The sequence below is a fragment of the Puma concolor genome, chromosome D4, assembly GCF_028749965.1.
Source record: "Puma concolor isolate L17-30 chromosome D4, mPumCon1.1.hap2, whole genome shotgun sequence".
Lineage (NCBI taxonomy): Eukaryota > Metazoa > Chordata > Mammalia > Carnivora > Felidae > Puma > Puma concolor.
This window is the reverse complement of record NC_141679.1, coordinates 82,679,844-82,704,651: the sequence shown is the minus strand read 5'-3', so window position 1 is coordinate 82,704,651 and position 24,808 is coordinate 82,679,844. Positions and strand designations below refer to the sequence as shown.

The 24,808-nt window shown below is 40.2% G+C and overlaps 2 protein-coding genes across 2 annotated transcripts; both read right to left on the bottom strand.

Annotated features, from left to right (window-relative positions):
- Positions 1-4,041: 4,041 nt before the first annotated feature.
- Positions 4,042-4,971, bottom strand: LOC112850518 (olfactory receptor 1L6-like). The gene has a single exon (XM_086684716.1). It carries the CDS (start codon positions 4,969-4,971, stop codon positions 4,042-4,044), a length of 930 nt encoding a protein of 309 aa, XP_086540842.1.
- An 18,263-nt stretch (positions 4,972-23,234) lies between these two features.
- LOC112850550 (olfactory receptor 1L4-like) lies at positions 23,235-24,164 on the bottom strand. Its single transcript, XM_086684715.1, has one exon. The coding sequence runs from the start codon at positions 24,162-24,164 to the stop codon at positions 23,235-23,237; it is 930 nt and encodes a 309-aa protein (XP_086540841.1).
- Positions 24,165-24,808: the final 644 nt, after the last annotated feature.

Sequence of the window (24,808 nt, the reverse complement as noted above, 5' to 3'; positions counted from 1 at the left end):
TTAATTGTTGTGGAGATTATTTCACTCCTTGGATGATGGTATAGACTGATTCCAGAAGCCATTCACAATCCAGTGGGTTAGGAGTGAATTGTCTATGCACAATCCAGGGGTTCTCAGCATTGTTATTGCACAGCTACCATGTCTTGGCCACTGCCGGGGGCTTGGGGACCACTTGCACTAACTTCAGGCTGGACACTCAGGGAATTCATGGATATCAAATCAAAGCTTTTCTCATGGTGGTTAAGAGAGCCAGGTTCTATTTGGCTGAGAGTGAGGAAGGGACAGGAAAGGAGGAAGGAATAGGGGAGGAGGTGTTTGTGTGTGACCAATGCCTCCCACCTCTACCCCCTCAGGTCTTACCTGGAAATTCTGATCATCCTCACATTTTGTCACCATCACTAGATATTTTTTTTAACAATTTAACGTTTATTTATTTTTGAGACAGAGAGAGACAGAGCATGAATGGGGGAGGGTCAGAGAGAGGGAGACACAGAATCTGAAACAGGCTCCAGGCTCTGAGCTGTCAGCACAGAGCCCGACGCGGCGCTCGAACTCACAGACCGCGAGATCATGACCTGAGCCGAAGTTGGCCGCTTAACCGACTGAGCCACCCAGGCGCCCCGTCCCCATCACTAGATGTTTTGTCTGCCTTGCCAGTTTGGTTTGCCTTTCCTTCTTCTCTTCAAGAGGACTTGCTACAACCTCAGTTTGTTTCCTTCTCTGTAACAGCAGCATGAACTAAAGATTTGGGGCTGGAGCAACCTGTCCTCAGGAACAGGAGCCAGGAGGAGCTGTGGGCTTTTCACATGGAGTATCTCCTGGGACCTAATCCCCAACCTCCTAGTTAGAGACAAAATGGGGCAAATGTCCAACCTCCGAGCTGGCCCATCTGGGCCTTGGATTTGTGAGTCTCAATAGTGTCAGGAGCACTTTTGTCTCAGAGTGACCAAGTCTGTGACTCCTGAGAGTACCACACCTGGTACCCTTGCCCTGGGCACGGGCGGGGGAGGGGTTGCCTTCTCCCCCCACCCTAATCTGCCAAGGAGTGTGTACTCTAATCAGATTCTAATCCTCTTAAAGAAACCCTATTATTTCTCAGAAAATAATAATAGTAAGTGAATTGGACAGGTTTGATGTAGGGTGGGCTACACATTGTCTTCAGATTCTTACTGTTCTATGAACAGATGTGTTTCCTGTGACTCTAGAAGGCAGAGAGATGGCTCATCTATAAAAACCTACTGAAGTAATAGAGGCTTCTGCATGCAAAATTCCTTTAAATTTTATAAATTGCAAAATAAATCATATATAAAAATGAGTATATAAAACACATGGGACACTTTTCTTATGGTTTTACCAGTTATGTCTATGTGTGAAAATCATGTATTGTTTATATTTGCCTCTTCTTGTCTTTTACATGAATGGAATCATTTAGCTTCTTTCACTCAATTTTATGTTTTTTTAAAAAATTTTTATTTGAATATAGTTGGCACATGATGTTACATTAGTTTCAGGGGTATAGCACAGTGGTTCAGCAAATCTCTACGTCATGCCGTGGTCACCACAAGTGAAGCTAGCATCTGTCCCCATACAATGCTGTTACAATACCACACATTCCCTACACTGTACCTTTTATTCATTCCATGACTTTCGGAAGCCTATACCTCCTACTTGCCTTCACCCATTTTGCCCACTCCCCAGTCTCCTCCCCCCTGACAGCCATCAGTTTGTTTTCTGTATTTACAGTCTGATTCTGCTTTTCCTTTGTTTATTCATTTGTTTTGCTTTTTAGATTCCACACATAAGTGAAATCATATGGTATTTGTCTTTCCCTGTCTGACTTATTTCCCTTAGCGTAATGCTCTCTAGGTCCATCCATATTCAATTTTATGTTGTTGCCATTCATTCATATGGAAAGTTGTAGCTACAGGTCATTCTTTTTCACCAATGTGTAAGAAAGGTTCACAGTGTCCTACGTAACATCATTGGGGCTTTTCATTTTGGAAATCAGAATCTTTCTAGTTTTAGACTTATAGAATTGTACATATTTATGGTGATTTGATATGCATATGCTTTGTGGAATGATGACCACAATAAACACATCCATCAATTCAGAGTTACCATTTCTGTTTTGTCGTGAGAATGCTTAAGATTATTTACTCTCTCAGCAAATTGCAAGTTTATAATTCGATATTGTTAATGGTCATCACCAGGCTGTATGTTAGATCCCAGAACTTACTCATCTTATAGCTGAGAGAGAGAGAGAGAGAGAGAGAGAGAGCACAAGCAGGGAAGGGGCAGAGAGAGAGAGAGAGAGAGAGAGAGAAAGCGGGAGACACAGAATCTGAAACAGGCTCTAGGCTCTGAGTTGTCAGCACAGAACCCGACGCAGGGCTCAAACTCACTAATTGTGAGATCATGACCTGAGCTGAAGTCAACGCTTAAATGACTGAGCCACCCAGGAGCCCCTGAAAGCTTGTACTCTTTGGAGAGCAATGTAATCATCTACCATAACTTCTCTTTTCCTCTGCAGGAAGGTTCCTACATTCCCCCCCTCCCTCTTTTGTATCCAGTCCCCTTAGTTCTTCCTGGGTAAAGTTATATTTTTGTCCCCCATCTTTTCTTCACTTGTCTCCTTCATATCTCACAGCTTTAGATTGTATATCAGAACTTTGAAGTGCTGAACAGCATTCCTCATGAAGGTTCTATTTGATAGAGGAATTATTTGAACATTATTGGAAATGAAGATGGGATGGAGGGAGGAGGGAGGGAAAAAGGAGGCTGGGGGACATTTTGTTATTGTGGATATTGGGGAGGCCTTCTCTGTACCCACTGGAATTCTTAAAAATGTTGACAACATAGTTATAAGGTCCTAAGGACAGGATCATTTATAGTGAAACACTTGGAAATACTGAAATAGTTTCAGGAGACACTTAGACTGAACTCACTTGGAGTGAGTTCACTCCAATATGACTATTTCCCACTTCACTACAAAACTTCGAACGTTATTTGGGAAGGGTCTATAGACACACTTTCATATACTTTTGATGTAATGGCTGAAATTTATTTGGAGCTTGCTATGTGCAAGACACTATTCCAAATACTTAAAACAGAAATAGTATACGTCTTAGGACACTTGTTATATCATTCAATCCTCACAACAATCCACTTTGCATATGACAACTGAGGGACAGAGAGGTTAACGTACTTGCCCAAGATCAGAGTTGGTGATGGTGGATTTGGGCCTCCAGTACAAGCAGTATAATTTCAGAACTAGGGAACAGAAGCTCAGAGGGGTTAAGTAAATAATCAAAAGTTGTTAAATTTGGAATTTTTCCTTTGACACCCACAACCACATGGTGAGATTACTTTTTGTATGCATTATGTAGGTGAAGAAAATTGTCTACTTCAGTAGACTTTGTGGCTTGATTATGGTCACAATTTGTGGGACTGAGTTGTAACGTAAGTGCTTGACGTCATAATCTTAGGGTCTTATTACCATACTGGTGAAGCTGCCTTCTCTGAAAAATATGTGAACAGCTTTGGGGAAGTTATGAGCTATTCTAAAAGTAACAAGAAAATCTACTAGCTAGACCCAAGGGGATTGTGCCTAAGATGATTAACTCATATGATGAGGACATTGACTTACTGAGGCTTCTTAGGAGCTGACCCATATCCTAATGGTTTAAAAAAAATCCCTACAGAAGTTTTTCCTGCTTTTCATCAGGATATTTTACACAATAGTGGTCACATCTGTGACAAACATGAGACAGAGACCGCAAGAGAAAAAAGTAAACTATGTGTCTAATACAGTAAGGCATCAATATCTGTGTCTCATATTATTTTTACCAAGAAGTATAATAACCTTCTATTGTAATTGTCTCATTCCCCCTCACTGGACTGTGATTAACTTTGAAGACAGAGCTATGATTGAGGTATCTTTGCAATATTTTAATCATTAAGTACAGTTCCTGGCACATAGCAGGTGTTTCATGGGTTCTTATTGAATGAATGAATGCTGAGAAGTACCATATATGGGTTTTGCTATTCTACTCTCCTGATCAGCTTTTTCAAGGCCTGCTTCATGTCCTTATTCCTAAGACTATAAATAAAAGGATTCAGCATGGGGGTAACCACTGTGTAGATGACAGTGATCACACGATCCTTTGTCACTGAGTAGGTGGATGAGGGGCGAATGTACACGAATATTATGGTCCCATAGAAGAGTGCCACAACTGTGAGGTGGGACCCACAGGTGGAGAAGACCTTGTGCCTGCCTCCTCGAGAAGGGACCCTCAGAACGGCACGGGTGATGTGGACGTAAGAGACAATGATCAAGATGAAGGGACTCATGATCACCAAGGAGCCCTCTGTGAAGGCCAAAAGCTCATTGACAGAGGTGTCAGAGCAGGAGAGCGTCAGCAGTGGCTGGACGTCACAGAAGAAGTGGTGGATGACGTTGGGCCCACAGAAGGAGAGGCGGGCCATGAGAATCGTGTGGGTGAGTGAGTGAAGGTGGGACAGCACCCAGGACACCGTCACCAGCAGGAGACAGCGCTGGGGGCTCATGGTCGTGGTGTAATGCAGTGGGTTACAGATGGCCATGTAGCGGTCAATAGCCATGGCAGCCAGGAGGAAGCTGTCAGTGATCCCAAAGGCCACAAAGAAATACATCTGTGTGAGGCATTGGGCAAAGGAGGTCTTCTTGGTCTTGCTCAACATGTTTGCCAGCATCCGTGGCACGATGACGGTTGTAAAGCAGACATCCACCAGGGACAGATTGGAGAGGAAGAAGTACATGGGGGTGTGGAGGCGGGTGTCCCCCCGGATGGCTGCAATGATGACTGAGTTGCCAGCCAAGTTGACCAGATACATGACTAGGAAGCTGGTAAAGAGCCATTCCTGGTGCTTATGGTCACTGGTCAGTCCCAGAAGGAGGAATTCAGGAATATGGCTCTGGTGTCCCCTCAGCATTGATTTCCTGTAAATAAAAAATATGAAGGAATGTTAGGTGTGTGTCCTGGCTTGGGGTCTTCAGTCTGGTAGAGGGGATATCTTAAAACTTGTTCCAGCTTGTGTGCTGCAGAAGGAGAGTCATCATGCAGCCCATCATGTATTCTATGATAGAACTCCATAACTTCATAGAATTGGTGTTGGCTCTCTTGATTTCATTTCATTTTTATTTTTATTTTTTTGAGGGAGAGAGCACAGTGGCAGAGGGAGGGAGAAAATCTTTAGCAGATTCAACACCCAGCATAGAGCCTAACATGGGGCTCGATCTCATGACTGTGAGATCATGACCTGAGCCAAAATCAAGAGTTGGCTGGCCACTCAGGTGCCTCTGGCTACCTTGATTTCAATTCCAACTTTGCGTCTGACTAATTTTGTGAACTTGAAAAAAGTACTTCATCTCTTGTTTTTGATCCAAAGACAAAACTTGTAATACTCATGTTCTTGGGCTATTCTGACAATATGTGGTAAAGATACTTGGAAAATTGTTCAGAAGGTAATCATTTTGCTTCATTTCCCAAGTTGTATCTAAGATACATCCTTTTGCTCTGTCTGGCCTCAGTTTTTGATCAGCTGCCAGCCCCTAGTTGCTTACACCTGGTGCTTCTGGCCTGGATTTCTCTCTTTCTGCTCCCCCTACATAAGAAAAGTAGGGTAACCTAAATTCTCCCTATAGAAATCACATAAATACTGTAGAGATTCCATTCTTGGACCCAGCCCCTCTTGAAAAAAAGTGGTTTTGGAGTGCATTTGAGAGTTTAATTATGGGCAAGAAGGTGAGACTAGGAATGGCTGGGACCTGGAAATTTGACATGTGCGTCAAGGTGTGGAATTGTCAAGGGTAAGGGAGAAGTTGGAGAACTGACTCTGGCAGAGGAAGTTCAGTTACCCAACATTGAGCTTGGTGGTTTAGGGAGGTGGGTGGCATCAAGGAAGACACAGAGGAGCTAAATGGTGAGTGCTCTTATGGACAAGAAGACTCTAAGGGATGAGAGAGTGGGCAACAGAAATGTGGGAAGATGCAGTATTTTGACAAAAGAATACTGAGAGGTATGCACAGAAAGGTGCCAAGTTTCAGAATGTGTTCTTTGTCCCCCCAAAGGCAAGAGCCAAGGAGAATAAGCCAAGGCTCCAGTGTGGCAGGAGTTGAGGCACTAGTTATCTACCTACCAAGGTGGGGGTTCATTTGAAGTAGGACACAACAAGAAGCCATTTGGACATAGAATTAGAACCAGCCAGCAGCCACCTTGGTTGACAGTGAGATGCTGAGTCACAGAGTCATGCACTCCATATGCCCACCCCGCCTTAGGACAGGATTGTTTTTAGAGAAAAGAGCAGAAAAGAGAGCCTATAAGTAGTGGTCAAATGATGTTAGGTAAGGGAGGGTACAGTTAGGGATACAGTTTGAATGAGAGAAGTCCACATCCTGTACTCCTTTGTGTCTTCATCATCTTTCTGGTACTTTTGACAATCAGAAACAAATCGTTTTTAATGCTTAGTGATCTTGAATGAAATTCATGGCCCTGCTTAGGAGAACTCAGGCTTTTGTTTCTCTTTTAACCTTTGAACAAGTGCATGCACACAGCAGCATTGTTTTCTGAAGTATTTCCCTCCTCTCTGAGATACTTGGTGCTCGGAAGGCCCAAATTGGATCTTTCCACTAGGCAAGGGTCCTTTAAGGCATGGACAACATGTAGACAGGTCTGTGGTGAAAGTGCTACCTAGGCAGGGTCCAAGTTTGTTTTGCTTCTTACTGGTTTCCACCTGGCTCACAATTACTGGCTCACAGAAATGTTATCCCTGACCATCCCTTTTACTAATGTAAAATGTGAGTTTTACATTAGTAACTGGGAGACTAGACTCCTAGGAAAGTCAATGGGAAAAATTCACTAGAGTGAATTCACTGAAAAGTGTTTGAGAACTACAATTTCTGTGTAAGTGTTGCTTATACTAATAATACTATTTCTTGTTAGTATTCCATACTTAATTATGTACAACTGAAAAATAATAGATGCAATTTGGAGGAAGTCAGGCAGAGGGTAAGGGTAGTAGATGCAATCTACGGTAAGCCAGGCTAGTGTATTTGAGGAGGGGAATAGAGTGGTCACTGGAAGGAGTGCTAAGCTACGTGTTAAGCTAGAAGGGACAGCAGAGTGACAGGGTACAGACCTAGGACAAAGTGGTCTTTCCCAGGAAAAGAGGTAAAGGAACAAAAGTCCTCAAGGATTTTCTATTCTTTAGGATAATTCTTATTGGAATGTGTGTTAATTTTCTATGCCTGCTATAACAAATTACCATTAACGTAATAGCTTAAAACAACACAAAATTGTATTTTACAGTTCTGTAGGACAGAAGTCTGAAAAGTCAAGATGTCAACAAGGCTGTATTCCATCCTGGAGGCTCCACAGATGAATCTAGTTCCTTGCCTTTTCCAGCTTCTAGAAACTGCCCACATCACCTGATGAGTGACTCCCTCACTCTGCCTTCAGTGCCAGCAATGATGGGTGAGTCCTTGTGTTGCCACCTCTCTGGTTCTCTTCTGCCCCACTCTTCCACATTGAAGGACCCCATGATTACACTGGGCTTATTTGGGTAATTCAGGAGGATCTCTTTATTTTAAGGTTATGGATTTCTGGCTTCCATAACTGTGAAAGAATACATTTCTGTTGTTTTAAGCCACCAAGTTTGTGGTAATTTGTTACAGCAACCCTAGGAAACTAATACATAGATCCTATGAAATATCAACGATATAGACCCCTTGGCAAGATTAATCATGGAAAAAAAGAATGCATGAAAAAATAGTCAAGAAAGGAGAAGTTATTTCAGGCATGAGAGATAAAATCATAAGTCTTAAGAAATTGAAAATTTTATGAAAAGTTTAAATGAAATGGATAAATTCCCAGAAACATACAAAATCTATAGGAATTATTTGAATAGACTAATAAATTATAAAAAAATTATAAGTGGTAGTCAAGAACCTTCCCTCTCAAAAAATCTCAGGCTCCAATGGCTTTAAGGTAAATTCTACCAAATTTTTGAAATAGCTAATTCGATTTTATGCAAGTTGTTCCAGAAAATAATACACAGAGGGTAGAAAGGGAACGTTCCAGCCCATTTTACAAGTTCAGTATGATACTGAGTCCAAAACCAGAAGAAAAACAAGAGAAGAAAATAAAATAAAATTATAGGCCCATTTTGTTTATGTATATAGATGCAGAATCTTAAATAAAGCAATAGTTAAATGAACCCAACATAGCACTGAAAATATTATATCATGAACAAGTGGAATCTGTCCCAGTAATGCAGATTTCAGAAAACTCCATCAATATACTTCTCCACATTAATAAAATAAAGGAGAATAATATTACATGGTAATTTTCATTGAAACAGAACAATCATTTGCAAGGTTCAACATCTGTCTACAGTGATCTCTATTAGAAAACTAGGAACAGGAGGGAATATTCTTAATTTGGTGGAAGCTATCTATACCCAAGTCCTACAGCATATCTCACACTAAATAGATAAACCTTAGATGCATTATTTTAAAATGAGAAACAAGATTAGGGTATCCATTATCTCCACAAATATTTAACATAGTATTAGAAATCCTGCCTAATGCTGTAAGAAAAGAAAAATGTGAAAGGAAAAGAAGGAAAAAAATAAACCTTTCATTATTTAAAGAAGATAGGCTCATCTCCTTGGAAAAAAAGAATAGAATCCACTTAATAAAACATTAGAACCAATAAGTAAGTTCAGCAGGGGTGCTGGAAACATGATCAACCTAAAAAATCAATAGCATCTCTCTAGAATAGAAAGAAATAACCAAGAGAATGGACTAGAAATAACCAGAATATGTAGTAATAAATGAGATGCTATCCACTGTCACAGTACAGACTCTAAATCTCTAGGAATTAATTTATCTAAGAATACACAAAACGGCTATGTAGAAGCAAAGTCTAATATAGGGCATATGGATAATTAAAATGAATGGAGAGAAATCCATCTTCTTGGATGGAATAAATAATATTACAAAGATGTTATTTCCCACATTAATCTATAAGTTTAATTCAATCTTAATCAAAATGTCTGTTGGATTTTTTTAAGTCATTGATAACTTTATTCTCAAATTTACAAATAATAATAAATATCAGGAAATAGCTAAGTCAAACTTGAAAAAAAAAAGTAAAAAGATGGCATTTGTCTTAATAGAGATTAAGAATAATAAAAGTTCATAATAATAAAGACAGCATGGTTTGGGTGCAAGAACAGATAAAAGACCAATGGAAAAAACTAAGTAGCTCAGAGAGAGACCTATATTTATACAAGAACTTAATACAGGAAAATGATGGTACTAAAAACCAATGGGGGAAAGGATGGAATGTTTGGAAATATTGGGAAAATCGACTCTTTATATTGAAAGATATCAGAAAGAATTGTTATCTAATATCATATATAAAGGTGGAATCAGGTGTATTATGAGCTTATCTGTGGTAACATGTAAATCTATAAAGTTAATAGGAAAAGACTAGGAGAATATCTCTGAGCTAGAGGGGAAAGAACTTCTTAAATAAGACACTTACTCTTAAAAAAAGGGCAAAAGTAAATTGTTTACATAAGTATGAATGAAGCTAACAGACATATGAAAGGCTAGGAGATGATATTTGCAAGTATAACAGGTGAGATACTAGTATGTAGAATATGCAATGATCACTTTCACATCAGAAAGAGAAATATATGAATCCCAGTACAAAAATGAGCAAGAAAGCCAAAAGGCTAATAAGCCTATGAAGAAATGCTCAAATCCATTGCTTATCAGACAAATGACAAAATAAACCATGAGATTTCACTTGACATTTCTTAGCTTGGCAAACATTAGAAAGGAGAATAAAGTCAACTCTTGCAAGGGGATGTGGCAATATAGGGATCCTTTGGACACTGCTGGTTGGAAAATAAAACTGGTGCAAGACTCTACAGAACAAACTGGCATGATTCAGTCAAGTTAATGAATATCCCATGAGCTTACAACCCTGCTGCTAGACGGAAGCCCAGAGACATTGGTACACAGGCAAATAGAAGCTTCTGGATGAGGATGTTTCCACAGTGTCAGTTGCAGTGATGGGGAATTTGTGGCAACCTCGGTGTCCCTCACTGGGCTGGTAAATGTGTAGGTGCCCGCCATGGGTACAGTGCAGCTGTCTAGAAACAACTGATTAGAATTACAGCAACTTTGATAGATTTTAAAAACATAATCTGAGTGAGAAAGTAAGGGAATGAATGAGATCTATGACACAAGATGTTTTATATAAATTAAAAATGCAACACAAATGGTAATATTTCATAACGTATGCATATTAATAGGTCACATTGTACACCTTAAAAATAACTTAAAAATGCAATAAAACAACAAGGATATCCATACACAAAGTTGAATGTTAAGCATATTAGAACGGGGGAGGAACAATAGTGGGGAGTGGGTGAGGAAGCAAACAAGTAAGAGAAAAAAGGGTCCAGAGTTGGCAATATGCTATGAACTGGGGTATGTGATTAATTCAACCCTTTGCATCTGAAGTCTATGAATAAGAAAAAGAATATCAAGTCTTAAATAAAGCTCAGAGATTTATCTTCCTTTCTATTTGTCAGAGCATGAACCCATCAGGAACACAGATGCCAGGTCATCCCACTAAAATATTGCCAGTAAATGGAGCCCACTGTCTCCTAAAATGTGCCCCTGTCCCTTTGCAGTCAAAATTGGAGAAGCCCATTTATCTTGGATTGAAATGCAAAAGCCAAGCATTCTACTAAGCCCCCCAGTATCAGCATCCTGTTAGCTGGCTTTCTCTTTGCTAGCGATGTTAGGTATGCCTTCCTTTCATGGGTTGATGGATTGATTTATGATTCACTTGACAAAGTTTCACCAAGTGCCAGGAAAACAACCTAAGCATTGGGAATACAGAAGAATCAGATACCATGATAGCCATTCTGATGTTTGAAAACAATGCCCATGTCCCCAGGTTTGTTCTCTGGGTGAAATTCCCCCAGTTCCTTCCAATCCTTACCCAGCAAGACTTGGTATTAAGTCATCCCACCATCTACAGTCACCTTTCAAAGCTTCTGGCTGGCATGGCTAAAGCTCCCTGTGTAATGGTCAAGTATTTCCTTTTAGAATGTAAATTCCTGTGAGACATTTGTACAATTCTAAGTTGTTGGAGATGGAAGTGATCTTAAAATTTATCCATTTCGTAAGTTTCCAAACTGCTCCCCTGGGGACTCAGGGGCCACCCCGAGAGGGATCAGGAAGCTGAGGGGAAGGCTGAATGAGAGGTACTTTGGGTCTCTTTCTCTTTAATTAGAGCAATTCTGCTATCAATGTGTTTTACAGAATGAATTACTCCATAAGAAATATTATGAACATGAGGATGAAATCAAGGTACTCATTTTATATAGGGAAAACTTGAGGCCCATTTTTTTACCCAGTACCACAGTCTCCTCTTACCACTCACATGTGTCAGCTCATGACTTAGGCCGTTCTGAAGATGTTCAGAGGTCAGGGTGAGGCCGTAGTATCTGGAGGCTTCCTCTGCAGGCCTGGCTTTTGGGACAACCAGGAGCCAGGCTAGGTCTCCCCGTCAGGATCAGGGCAGCTACATCTGTTTCATTCCTAGTGCAGAACTTCTTTCCTTGGGGTCTGACCCACTAGAATAACAAATCCTTCCTGTATTATATAAATGGAGAAGGAGAAACAGGGATGTGGAGACCATGGCATTAGAAGCATGGATATATGACTTGGTTTGTGGTTTCAGCTATGCTGAATCTGAGCCTCAGATTTTGTCCTTGGAAAAGGGGATGATTTACAACACGATTTCTTAGTTTCTAATGCTCCAGGGTTTGTAGGACTTGGGTGTAACAATGGGTAGATGATAACAGCTACTTACTCAGAAAAGGGATCGTGACCTCCAGGGTGGTCATTCGAGAATCCAGGCATCTTCTCCTCAGCCTCACTGGCCTTGGTGATTAGGGAGAACATGGGGGCTGGGGAGATAGAACTCTCGTATCAAGTGAGGAAGAAAAGATCCAGACTTGGTGTGGGAGCAGACAGGACTCACTACACTCTGACTGTTGTGTGTGTGATTGTCATCTCAGACACTTCTCTTCCTTTAGAGAAGTAATCTTTCAATGTAGCCTCAGCCATCTGGAACCCAAGGCTTTCTCTCATGCCCAGCTACCATCACTGGTCTCTGAAGATTTACTCAAATGATGAGGAAGGATGAAGACCTGGAAGGAGGTGATTGCCTTTCACATGAATCATCCCAAGGAGGCAGACGGTATTTCCATCAACCGCCCCTGGAGAGCTCATTAAGAGGGGAGCCTTGGGGAGAACAGTAGAGACTGAGGAATCTCTGCATTCCAGGGTGGCAAGTTTCTTTGAATCTCAGATAATTAGTTTGTTACCATTGTGATTTTGAAGGAGATGGAGGTAGGTAGATAGAGAAGGCTTGGACCTGAGGCTGTCCCTGGGATGTTGGGGAGTGATGTGTGGTGCCATGGAAAGGATCCTAAGGGTAAAGATTCTCTTCACTCACAATGAGTAGTTGTGATTTGATTAGCTTCTCTAAATTTTAGGCTTGTCATCTAAATTTTAGTACCTGTATGGCAGGGCAGGTTGCCTGGAGAATGAAATAAACTTAAGAATATGTTCATATAATAATAACCATTTTTCAAATGCTTATGTGATATTTTTATATATCACTCTTCAAGTGCAGTGTTCTTGTTTTTGCAGATGAGGGAAATGAGGCTCAGTCTTATTAAAAAACTTGCCTAAGGGGATGCCTGGGTGGCTTAGTTGGTTGAGCGTCCGACCTCAGCTCAGGTCATGATCTCACAGTCCGTAAGTTCGAGCTCCATGTCAGGCTCTGTTCTGACAGCTCAGAGCCTGGATCCTGCTTCAGATTCTGTCTCCCTCTCTCTCTGCCCCTCCCCTGCTCATGCTCTGTCTTTCTCTGTCTCAAAAATAAATAAAAACATTAAAAAAGGAAACTATTAAAAAAAACTTGCCTAGGGGCATCTGTGTGGCTCAGTTGGTGGAACTTCCAACTTCGGCTCAGGTCATGAGCTCACAGCTCGTGGTTCAAGCCCCGTGTCAGGCTCTGTGCTGACAGCTCAGAGCCTGAATCCTGCTTCGTATTCTGTGTCTCTGGGTCTCTCCATCCCTTCCCCACTCACGATATGTGTCTCTGTCTCTCAAAGATAAATAAATATTCAAAAAATAAAACAAAAACTTGCCCAAATTCACATAACTAGAAAGTGCTGCAGCTAACTTCAAATTCAGGGTTGTCTCAGTCCTATATTTCACACTTATTCTACTTTGTTATGTGGAGACTACACCTAGGAATGTCTTTGATGGCTCCCTCTTATTTTCTCCTCCATGGTGCTAAGTCATCTTCAGATGTTCTACGAATTTATCTGCTTTTCCCCCTATTCTGATAATCCTGAGCAAGCTCTTGCTCCATTGGAGGAATGGCTCATTGAGGGTAGGGTCATGTCTACTTTTTACTTCACTGATGTGTCCCCTTGACATCTAGCACAGACTCTGGCCCATAGTGGGCATTCAAAACCATTGGCTAAAGTAATAAATAATATATCAGCAGGGTATTTCTTTTTAAAATCTTTGTGAAAAATTTAAAAAGTTATTCCAAGCAAGAATACACTCTTACTGCTGTGCTACCAAAAACAATTATATTTATAAAGTGTTTTAAGACCTTAGGTGAGTACATCATGCCCAGGAACAGCAAACAGAGACTTAAAGATACTCCTACCATATCTGATGTAATGCAGCCATTGTATCATCAGCTTCTCAGAATGAGAAAGCCAGAAAATACTCTGAATGTGGCTTTGCCTTCAGTTATGTTGCTCCCTTGATTAAAACTTTCAGTTCATTTATTCATTCAGTACTATATTAGATGCTAGAAATAAAGAAGTCAATCACACCAAGTAAGTCCTTATTCATATACTCTAGAAGGGAGAGTGACCTGTATTAGCGTAATTACATGGAGTGATCAATCTTATACAATAGGAGTATGTAGGAGTCTTAGGAGTATGGAAAAATGAGCATTGAATTCATGGTTGGGTGAGGCTGGGGATTAGGGATGGGTTGAGAAAATCATTTAGAGTATAAATGACACTTGAGCTGTTTCTTGAAAGTTTAGGTAAAAGATGGCCAGAGAGTCATGGTAGAAGGACACTGAAGGCAGAGGGACCACCTCATGGGCAGACATACCATGTCTGGAGATCTGAAAATAGTCATGTTACTCAAATTTAGAGTGAATATGTAGGAGTGATCAGAGATGAGGCTGGAATGTTAGGTTTACTATATTTATTGAAAATAATTAAAATTCCTTAGCTTGCCATTCATAGCATTCCATGGACAGGTCCTTTTTCTAGTTTTCATCACCTATCAGTACTTTCTGAGGCCATAGCCATCCTTGGCTTCTTGCCATTCTTAGCACCTAATTGCCATGTGGATCTGCACGTGCCATTTCCTTGACATCACTGATTTACTGAGGCTCACCATCTTTGCTTGGCTGAAAAATTTTGTCTTCCAAGTCTAGCCTTCCTCTGCTGTGAAAGCTTACCATATTTGCTCATCTTTAAATATGACTCATTTGGTACTTCCTTTGATTCATGTAGTGCTGGCCTTTCCACAGTCACACTGGGGGGACTCCCTTTCAATCTGGTATGCTTTTATTTGTGTTCGTTTCATTTTACCCGATATATTACCAACTCGTTGAGGACAGGACACATCAGAGTGGGGTGAAGCAGACACCATAGGTTGGTTCACCCAGTACCTGATCCAATCCCCTTCTCCTTTCCTACCTTTAGAATGCAGGCTGTAAAAGTTATACATTAGATTTTCAGCCACTATCTCAGCTGGAGGAGGCCCCCGACGTAGTCTCGGTCAATGAAAAGATGTAAACATAAGTCGTATATTGCTATCCCTTCCCTGTGTTTCTCACTCTCTTCTTTCTCTGTCTCTCTCTCTCTCTCTCTCTCTCTTTTACTTCCTTTAGCTCTTTTAGTTGGAGCTGAAGCAGCCATAATAAGAAGAGTCAAGAGATTGAGACACATAGCATCTCTGACATCACAGAGGCATGGACCTAATGCAAGCAACCATCTCTTCTGATATCTTAGGGGATAGGTAGGATATAAACACCCCCTTCCCAATTGATTAAACCATTGTGGTAACATTTTCCATTACTTTCAGCCAAATATGAGTCTAAATTATACAGAGAACTTTGTGAGAAACTCAGAGATTAGTAGAAAGATGGATCTAGACAGAGGAGATACACACTTGAGCAGAGTCCATGCTTGAGTGGACATACGGGGTGTGCTAATGGGAGGCCGTCAGGGCAGATAAAGTATTTAGAGGTGACAGGTAATGGGTGACAATTCAGGCAAGAGGTATTCTTAGGAAGGTCTAGTAACAGGGAGACTATGAACAGGCTACGTATTATGGTTCTTTTTTTTCTGTTAGTGAATCTCAGCATAATCAGTCTTAAATATCACTGGTCACTCTTTCAACATCAATTAATCTTCTCCCATATCATCCATCATTTGCTGGTACACCTCCTGTGGTGGAAAGCTCACTTCTGCCCAGACCACCCTATCCATATTTAAGCAGCACTGGGACTTGTTCAGGTCCCTGGGGTTGTTCTAGTCTTACTCTTTTCCTTGTACCCTGTGATGGTGGCGACTGGGTTCCTCCACATTGTAAACATTCTCCTTCTCCTGGATTTTCAGGACTGGCTGCTCCAGGCTTCCTTTGACCTCTCTCTCTCACTCGTCTGGTTTACAACTCATTTGCTGAGCAGAATGGTAGACACATCTAGGGTCTAACACATACTTTGACATTTATAAGCTAAAGTTTTCAATCCTCTGTCAGGTATTCTAATTTACTTCGACTCAGAAAAATGACTTCAAACAATTCTTATTTCTCAGCTTTATTGAAGTATAATTGACAAATTAAATTTGTATATATTTAAGGTATATGCTTGATGTTTTGATATACATATACACTGTGAAATGATCACCACAATCAAGCTACATAGTTATCATGTCCATCACCACATCCGTCACCTCACGTAGTTACCATTTTTTTGAGTGTGTGGTGAGAAAACTTAGGATCTGCCCTCTTAGCACATTTCATGTGTACAATACAGTACTGTTAACTGTAGTCACTAGGATCTAAATTCTATCTCAAGAATGTATTAATTTGGAATAACTGAAACTTTATACCCTTGGGTCAGCTTTGCACAATTCTAACAGTTGTGATATTACCAGTCAAGGCATGTCTAATTATCAAGCACATGTTATTTTCTCAGTTTCAAGAACCCCTTTCACTACCATTAATAACACATATTGAGTGAATTCTAAAGTTCTGTGCTGATGACTGTGTATTTATCATTGCAAATCTTTACAATAACTCACTATCTACAATAGCCCAATAATACTATTATTATACCTATTTATTGTTGGCTTACACAATAAAAGTTTATTTTTTGCTGACCCAAAGTCCAACATGAATGTGATTTCCATGTGTGATTTCCTTTAGGGTCCTGTAATTCTTCCTCCTGTGGCTGTACCCTACCCTAGTTTCTCAAAGTCCTTTCTATTCAGCCCATGGTTGGGTTAAGAGAGAGTGTAGCAGGTAGGAGACTTGAATGGGCCAGGCTGAAAAGTGATGTGCATTTTTCCTACCCACATGCTTTTGGCTGGAACTCAGTTCCACGGCCACATTTAACTCTAAGAAAGGCTGGGAAGTGTGGGATAGCTGTGTTCACAGAAGGAAAATGCCGAGGATTTTGAGTGTTATTTAAGCAAGGTCTGAATTTAGAGCAGAAGTGTTGATATGTGTGAGTATCTGAGGAAAAAGCATTTCAGACAGTGGAAATGGTGAATTCAAAGGGCCTGAGGTGGAAGCAATCCATGTTTTTTTAAGGAACACCAGAGATCAGTGTCTCTGGAGGGGCGCAGGTAAAGACAGGACCAGCAGGGTGAGAAAGCAGAGGGGTGTGGGGGGACAAATTATGTAGAGTCTGGTAGGCTATTACAAGGACTTGGCTCTTTCTATGAGTGAGATGCGAGGCCACTGGGTCATTGTGAGGTTTTGAGCAGAGGGGGAATATGATCTGATTTATGTTTTTGCTTCCAAAGTTTTATGTGGAAAAATTTCAAAGTCACATAAAAATGGAAAGAATATTGTCGCAAACATATATCCTTCATGCAGATACACCGGTTATTAACCTTTGGCCACATTTGTTTCATTCCTTTCTATAAATTTCCATTTTATTTTTTGCTGCCCTATTGAGAGTAAGTTGAATACAATATACCACTGCCCCTTTGGGTGCATCAGGGCAAACTCGGTAATTCTCCTGCTGGGTCTGCCATGATTTGAGTTTGATTATGAGTCTGCAGACTCGGAGAGGTGATACAAGTTGGTCTTGAGAAGAATCAACATTGCCCTGCAAGATGACTGCCCTAGGAGGAATTATTCTATCCGGTTAGTGCAAAGGGCAGATAACTTCCTCCGTGAGAAGTGGCAAAGGGGGCTCAGACATTTGGGTGTTCCAAGTACTCAGATTCATCACTGTCCATCAAAATTTTCCCATTCAAGTTTTCAGGAAACCATTCTTTCCCAGTAAATGCCCTGACTTTAACATAAATGACAAGGCCATAAATCTGATGTGCTGTAATTCAGCCACTTACAGGGTGAGATTCTGGGTTTGCTTTTTATTTTATTTTTTTAAATTTTTTTAAAAAAGTTTATTTTATTTATTTTTAGAGAGTGTGTGAGCAGGGGAGAGACAGAGAGGGAGGGAGGGAGGGAGGTTGGGAGGGAGGGAGAGAGAGAGAGGGAGAGAGAGAGAGAGAGAGAGAGAGAGAGAGAGAGAGAGAGAGAGAGAAAATGAATGAATGAATGAATGAATCCCAAGCAGGCTCCATGCTGCTCAAACTCACAAACCTGAGCCGAAACCAAGAGTTAGATGCTTAACTGACTGAGCCACCCAGGCGCCCCATAGGTTTGCTTTTTATTAATCTGGGTCCTGTGACAGAAGTAAGAAGGGATTTTTTTTTTCATGGAATCATAAAAGCTTTTAGCTTTTTACTCATGTCTTGAGTTTGAAGTGTAAATTGTTGAGCTTGCCATGTTGTTTCTCAAAGTTCTCTGCTATAATCTGAAGCAGCCAGTACACCCCACTCTTTTTATACTCTTTCTTTCCATTCTAGCATTCTATTGCTAAGGCTTCTTGGTCTCCCAAGTGATCATAACATTGTTTGTAGTGGATTCCATGGGTTGACAGTGTCCCATTTTCCACTAGCAAGGTCATTACTACTTTCAAATCTAAGCAGATTGGATTCTAGATTCTCTTATTTAATTAATTCTAGATTCTCTTATTTAAGTCTCTCTTTCTTTGGAGCCATCTTTGGTACTAAAATGTGTATCAACCAGTTAGAAAAACATGGTATTCTGTGTTCCTGATATAATAAGTTTAATATAGCATTTGGGACATATAGAATTCTTTAAAGAATGAGAGGAACAAAGGTCAGAGAAGCTTCTACTAGAGGTAAAGGAGACTGACACTGAAAATCTTGGCCAGAAGCACTTGTTAAAAATAAACTAAGACATATAAGTGAAATCATATGGTATTTGTCTTTCTGTGACTGATTTCACTTAACATTACACTGTGTTCCATCCATGTCTTTGCAAATGGCAAGATTTCATTCTTTTCTATGGCTGAATTATTTCCATTATACACACACACACACACACACACACACACACCCCATATCTTCTTTATCCATTCATCAGTTGAAGGACACTTGGGCTGCTTCCATAATTTGGCTATTGTAGATAATGCTGCTATAAACATCGGGGTGCATGTATCCCTTTGAAATAGTATTTTTGTATTCTTTGGGTAAATATCTGGTAATGCAATTGCTGGATTGTAGGGTAGTTCTATTTTTAACTTTTTGAGGAACCTCCATACTGTTTTCCAGAGTGGCTGCACCTATCTTAACTAACTGGAATTTAAATAAAAACTTAAAAATATAAACTGAGATATATTAAAAATTTAAATTTGAGCAAAAGTCAATTAAAATTGGGTAGCAGTCAATCTAGCAGATGGAAAGAAGCTCTGAGGAGTTGTACAAAGTGAAAGACTTTCATAGGCCAGAAGGGAGTGGGAATAAGGAAGTTATACTAGACAAAAAGGTGAAACTAATATAACATTTTATGTCAACTATACTTCAGGAGAAAAAGAAAAAAGTGGGTTGATTATTGCAAAGTCGCTTTCTTTTAGGGGATGGCAGGGATCTTTCTATAGGATTACTGACCTAGTGCTGATCAGGTGACTCCTGATTGATTGGTTTAAGATTCCATTTCCAGGAGAGCCAAAACCATAATGAAGTCAAACCCAAATTTGATGGCACAGGGATTAGAATAAACAGCTCCATTTGGGGCTTGTTATTTTGTTTTTGACATTCTAAAGCAGAGGGTTCTCAAAGGCTTGCCTAGAAGATGCCATAACTCTTGAGAATATCTGAGAAGTTTCCACAAAGTGTCTTAGTTTGCAGTTGCAAAGCAGGTTGTTTCATGAATTTTTTGTAGGAGCTATTATAAATTCTTACTCTGTCCACACATTTGGCTGTATCTGTCTCCAGGGAATAATGTCTTGCACTTCACTTCTCTGTTCCAAATATGATATAAGTTCCTTTTTTGGCAAACTATCCCAGAACCATAGAGAGAAAGGAATTCTGGGAAATGTAGTTCTAGAGTGGTGGATTGACAGTAGTCAATCCAACACACTATGTAAATAAATAGATGATATTTAAAAATAACAGAAAGTTTGATTACTATATAAGGTAGTAGGATACAATAATTTGTTATAAAATATCTACCACACCTTTACTTCATGGAAATACATTTTTATGACAGTGATAATTTGTATTTTAACATTTTTTTAAGTTTATTTATTTTGAAAGAGAGAGAGAGTGCAAGTGGGGGAAGGGGAGGAAAAGAGAGAGAGAGAGGGAGAGAGAGAATCTCAAGCAGGCTCCACACTGTCAGCTTGGAGCCCGATGTGGGGTTCAATCTCATGAACTGTGAGATCATGACCTGAGCCAAAACGAAGAGTTGGATCCGTAACCAACTGAGCCATGAAGGCACTCCCATATTTCAATATTTCATTTTCTTCAGAAATGGTCACTAAGTTTGAGGTTCTTATGATATTGAAAGTATTTAGCAACTTAAAGAATTCTTCAAGGCTGTAGCAACTTCTTACTAGATATGTCTCCTGAGGCTATGGAAACAAAAGCAAAAATAAACTATTAGGAGTAAGTCAAAATAAAAATCTTCTGTACAATGAAGGAACCATCAACAAAACAGACTATTGAATGAGAGAAGATATTTTCAAATGACATATCTGATAAAGGGTTAGTATCCAAAATATATAAAGAACTTATCAAACTCAACACCAAAAAACAAACATTCCAGTTGTAAAATGGGCAGAAGACATGAATAGACATTTTTCCAAAGAAGACATACAGATGGCCAACAGACAAATGAAAAAGTGTGCAACGTCACTCATCAGGGAAATGTAAATCAAAACTATAATGAGATATCACTTCACACCTGTCAGAATGGCTAAAATTAACAACACAGGAAACAACAGGTGTTGGCAAGGATGAGGAGAAAGGGAAATCCTCTTACACTATTGGTGGGAATGCAAACTGGTGCACCCACTCTGGAAATCAGTATGAAGATTCCTCCAAAAGTTAAAAGTAGAACTACCTTATGATCCACAGTTGCAATAGTAGGTATTTACCCAAAGGATAAAAAAATACTTATGAGAAGGAACACATATACCCCAGTGTTTATAGCAGCATTATCAACAATAGCCAAAGTATGGAAAGAACCCAAATGTCCATAGATTGATAAATGGAAAGAGAAGAAATGGTATATACATATATGTATATATGTATGTATATATATACATACACACACAGTGGAATATTACTCAGTGATAAAAAAGAATGAAATCTTGTCATTTGCAATGATGTGGATAGAGCTAGAGAGTATTATGCTAAGCAAAATAAGTTAGTCAGAGAAAGACAAATATCACATGATTTCACTCATATGGGAAATTTAAGAAACAAAACAGATGAACATAGGAGAAAAAAAAAGAGATGCAAACCAGGAAACAGACTCTAATCTACAGAGAACAAACTGAGGGTTGATGGAGGGGTGGTGTGTGGGGGGATGGGTTAAATAGATGATAGATATTAAGAAGGACACTTGTGATGAGCACTGGGTATTGTATGTAAGTGATGAATCACTAACTTCTACAGCTGAAACTAAAAAAAATTGTCTAAAATTTTGAAACAGTCTCCAGATTACAGAAAAATGCCATTATGGCACAAAACCTGACCTTTCTCCCTCAAATAGTTTAGTATGTATTTCCTACCAACAGAGACATTCTCCTCCATAGTCACAATAAAATTGAAATCAGGAAATTAACATTAATACATTACCATATCTGCCATGTCAAGTTTCACTGCTTGTCCCAATAATGTCTCCATAGCAAAAGGAATAATAAAAATATCCAGTTCAGAATCCTATATTACATTTAACTTGTTTCCCCCAGGCTGGAAAAACCCACAAACTTTCCTTAACTTTCACACACTTGACTAGATTTGGGCTATCCATTGTTGGCAGGAATATCATAGAAGTGACACTTGATTCTTGTCATTGCACCCTATCAGGGGGTACAGGATTTTGAATTGTCCCATTACTATTGATATTCATTCTGATTACTGGATTAAAGTGGTTCTGCCAGACTTCTCTGTGAAGTTACTTTTCTCTTTGTTATAAATACATATTTTATGAAATGACGTAACTACCCCATTCCTCACCAAAATTTTTACCCTCTGTTCATTTACCTATATTGGTATAGACTCCCATTTTTTACTTTATTCAGTGAGTTATGTAATTTATTGCTTCTGTGTTCTTTTGATATGTTCCCACCATTCTCTAGGCACTTTCTTGCTTTCTATCTCAAGATGTTCCAGGATCATCTTATTCTTTCTCTGCCCCAGTCCTGTAATTAGCTGTGTCTCCAAAGATCCAGGCTCCCAACAGGGATGCCTTCTTCACTGTACTTGGACTCAGTACACACCAAATCACTCCTCCTTGAGGACACTCTTGTCACCCAGTTTTGGATCTGACTCTCCTCTCCAGGATGTACTGCACACAGATGCTTACTTTTGTCATTGAGGAAAATGGGGCTTGGAGATAGTGACAGCCTTCTTCATAATACTAGGAAGACCAAGTTGTGACCTAATTTCAAGTTTCTTGTCTTAGAATTCTATGACCTTTTTACCACTCCAGGTTAGTTTGTTACCTCCTTAAGCCCTTAAGTAGACAGCTATGGAGCAGTATGAGCTTTATTATATTGATATTTCTACTATATCTTACTAAGAAAATCTATTCAGGTCCAAGAGAACCAAGTGTAGAATTAATGACTTATTTGGTAGGAACATTAAACCATATGCCTAAACTGTTGAAACTATACATTCAGAAGCTTTTCTTCCTTACTCTTTATGGTTAAACATATTGGTCTACACTGGTAATTTACATAATAAGATGCATGAACTGAAGAGTATAAAAAACGGGCACCTGGGTGGCTCAGTCGGTTAAACATCCAACTTCGGCTCCGGTCATGATCTCGTGGTTCGTGGGTTTGAGGCCCACATCAGGCTCTGTGCTGACAGCTCAGAGCATGGAGCCTGCTTCGGATTCTGTGTCTCCCTCTTTCTCTTTGCCTCTCTCCTCCTCTCATGCACTCTCTTTGTCAAAAATAAATAAACTTTAAAAAATTTTTAAAAAAGATTATAAAAAAGAAGGGATAAAGTGAGGAAGAAGGGAGTTGGGGAGTTATTTTATAATTTATTAAGGTTGATAATATGAAAAAGTATGACATTCTGATTACAGTAAGCTTTTAACAGTCTTTTCCTTTCTGCTAACTAGACTGTAAATACTTTTGGGGACAGAAGAGATGATTGATGTATTTTGCCTTCCTCACAGAATTAAACATAGTATCTGCAGGTAGTAGGTGCTTAACCTTTAATTGTTGAGTCAATGATTAAACTCCTAGAGGTAGCAGAATATGAGTATTCTATTCCTTTCTCCTAGTCAGCTTTCTCAAGGCTTGTTTCATGTCCTTGTTCCTAAGACTGTAGATAAAAGGGTTCAACATGGGGATTACCACAGTATAAATAACAGTGACCACACTGTCCTTTGTCACTGAGTAGGTGGATGAGGGGCGAATGTACACAGAGATGGCAGTCCCATAGAAGAGTGCCACAACTGTGAGGTGGGACCCACAGGTGGAGAAGACCTTGTGCCTGCCTCCTCGAGAAGGGACCCTCAGAACGGCACGGGTGATGTGGACGTAAGAGACAATGATCAAGATGAAGGGACTCATGATCACCAAGGAGCCCTCTGTGAAGGCCAAAAGCTCATTGACAGAGGTGTCAGAGCAGGAGAGCGTCAGCAGTGGCTGGACGTCACAGAAGAAGTGGTGGATGACGTTGGGCCCACAGAAGGAGAGGCGGGCCATGAGAATCGTGTGGGTGAGTGAGTGAAGGTGGGACAGCACCCAGGACACCGTCACCAGCAGGAGACAGCGTTGGGGGCTCATGGTCGTGGTGTAATGCAGTGGGTTACAGATGGCCATGTAGCGGTCAATAGCCATGGCAGCCAGGAGGAAGCTGTCAGTGATTGCACAGGTCACAAAGAAATACATCTGTGTGAGGCACTGGGCAAAGGAGATCTTCTTGGTCTTGTTCAGCATGTTTGCCAGCATCCGTGGCACGATGACATTTGTAAAGCAGATGTCCACCAGGGACAGATTGGAGAGGAAGAAGTACATGGGGGTGTGGAGGCGGGTGTCCCCCCAGATGGCTGCAATGATGACTGAGTTGCCAGCCACGTTGACCAGATACATGGCCAGAAAGCTGGCAAAGAGCCACTCCTGGTGCTTAGGGTCACTGGTCAGTCCCAGAAGGAGGAATTCTGTGATGTGACTCTGGTTTCCCCTTGACATTTTTATCCTGCAAGTAGAAAATACAAAGGAATGTTAGGCATGTGTACTGGCTTGGAGTCTCCAGTTGTTATAACTTCCCGTGAAGGCTGGTATAATTGATGAGAGTATGCATTTTTGATGTGGCTTCAGGAACTGGATTCTTACCCTTGAAATGGGTGCAGTGAAGCAAGGTCCAGAAAGAACAAAGCGGGACCTCAGTTTGGCAGGAATTGTGGCTCTGCTTATCCACATAAAGACAGAGACTCGGCTACAGTGAAACATAATCAGAAGTCAATTACCTGCTCTTGTGCTCAGGATGAAGTCATTCTGGCCAATAGCCAGAATTTAATCCTGGTCAGTCACTATGTTCCTGGCCTTGGACTCCTAATGTCCACCTTGCCTAGGGTCAGGATTAGTTTGAGAGCAGAATTCAGGAAGAGATCTGCAGATGTCTGCCAGTGACTCCAGATAAAGGGAGAAACAGGGGTATAAGAAACATGGGTGAAATGAAGTCTACTCCCAAGGACACTATCAGTGATTTTTTTTTCAATGTTGAAAGCACTTAAATAAAATCCTTTGCAATGTTGGAAAAGATCCATACTGTCTGCATGTTCCCTAAGATGCAGAAGCATGGGCTTCTGAAGCATCTTTTTTTTTTTTTTTTT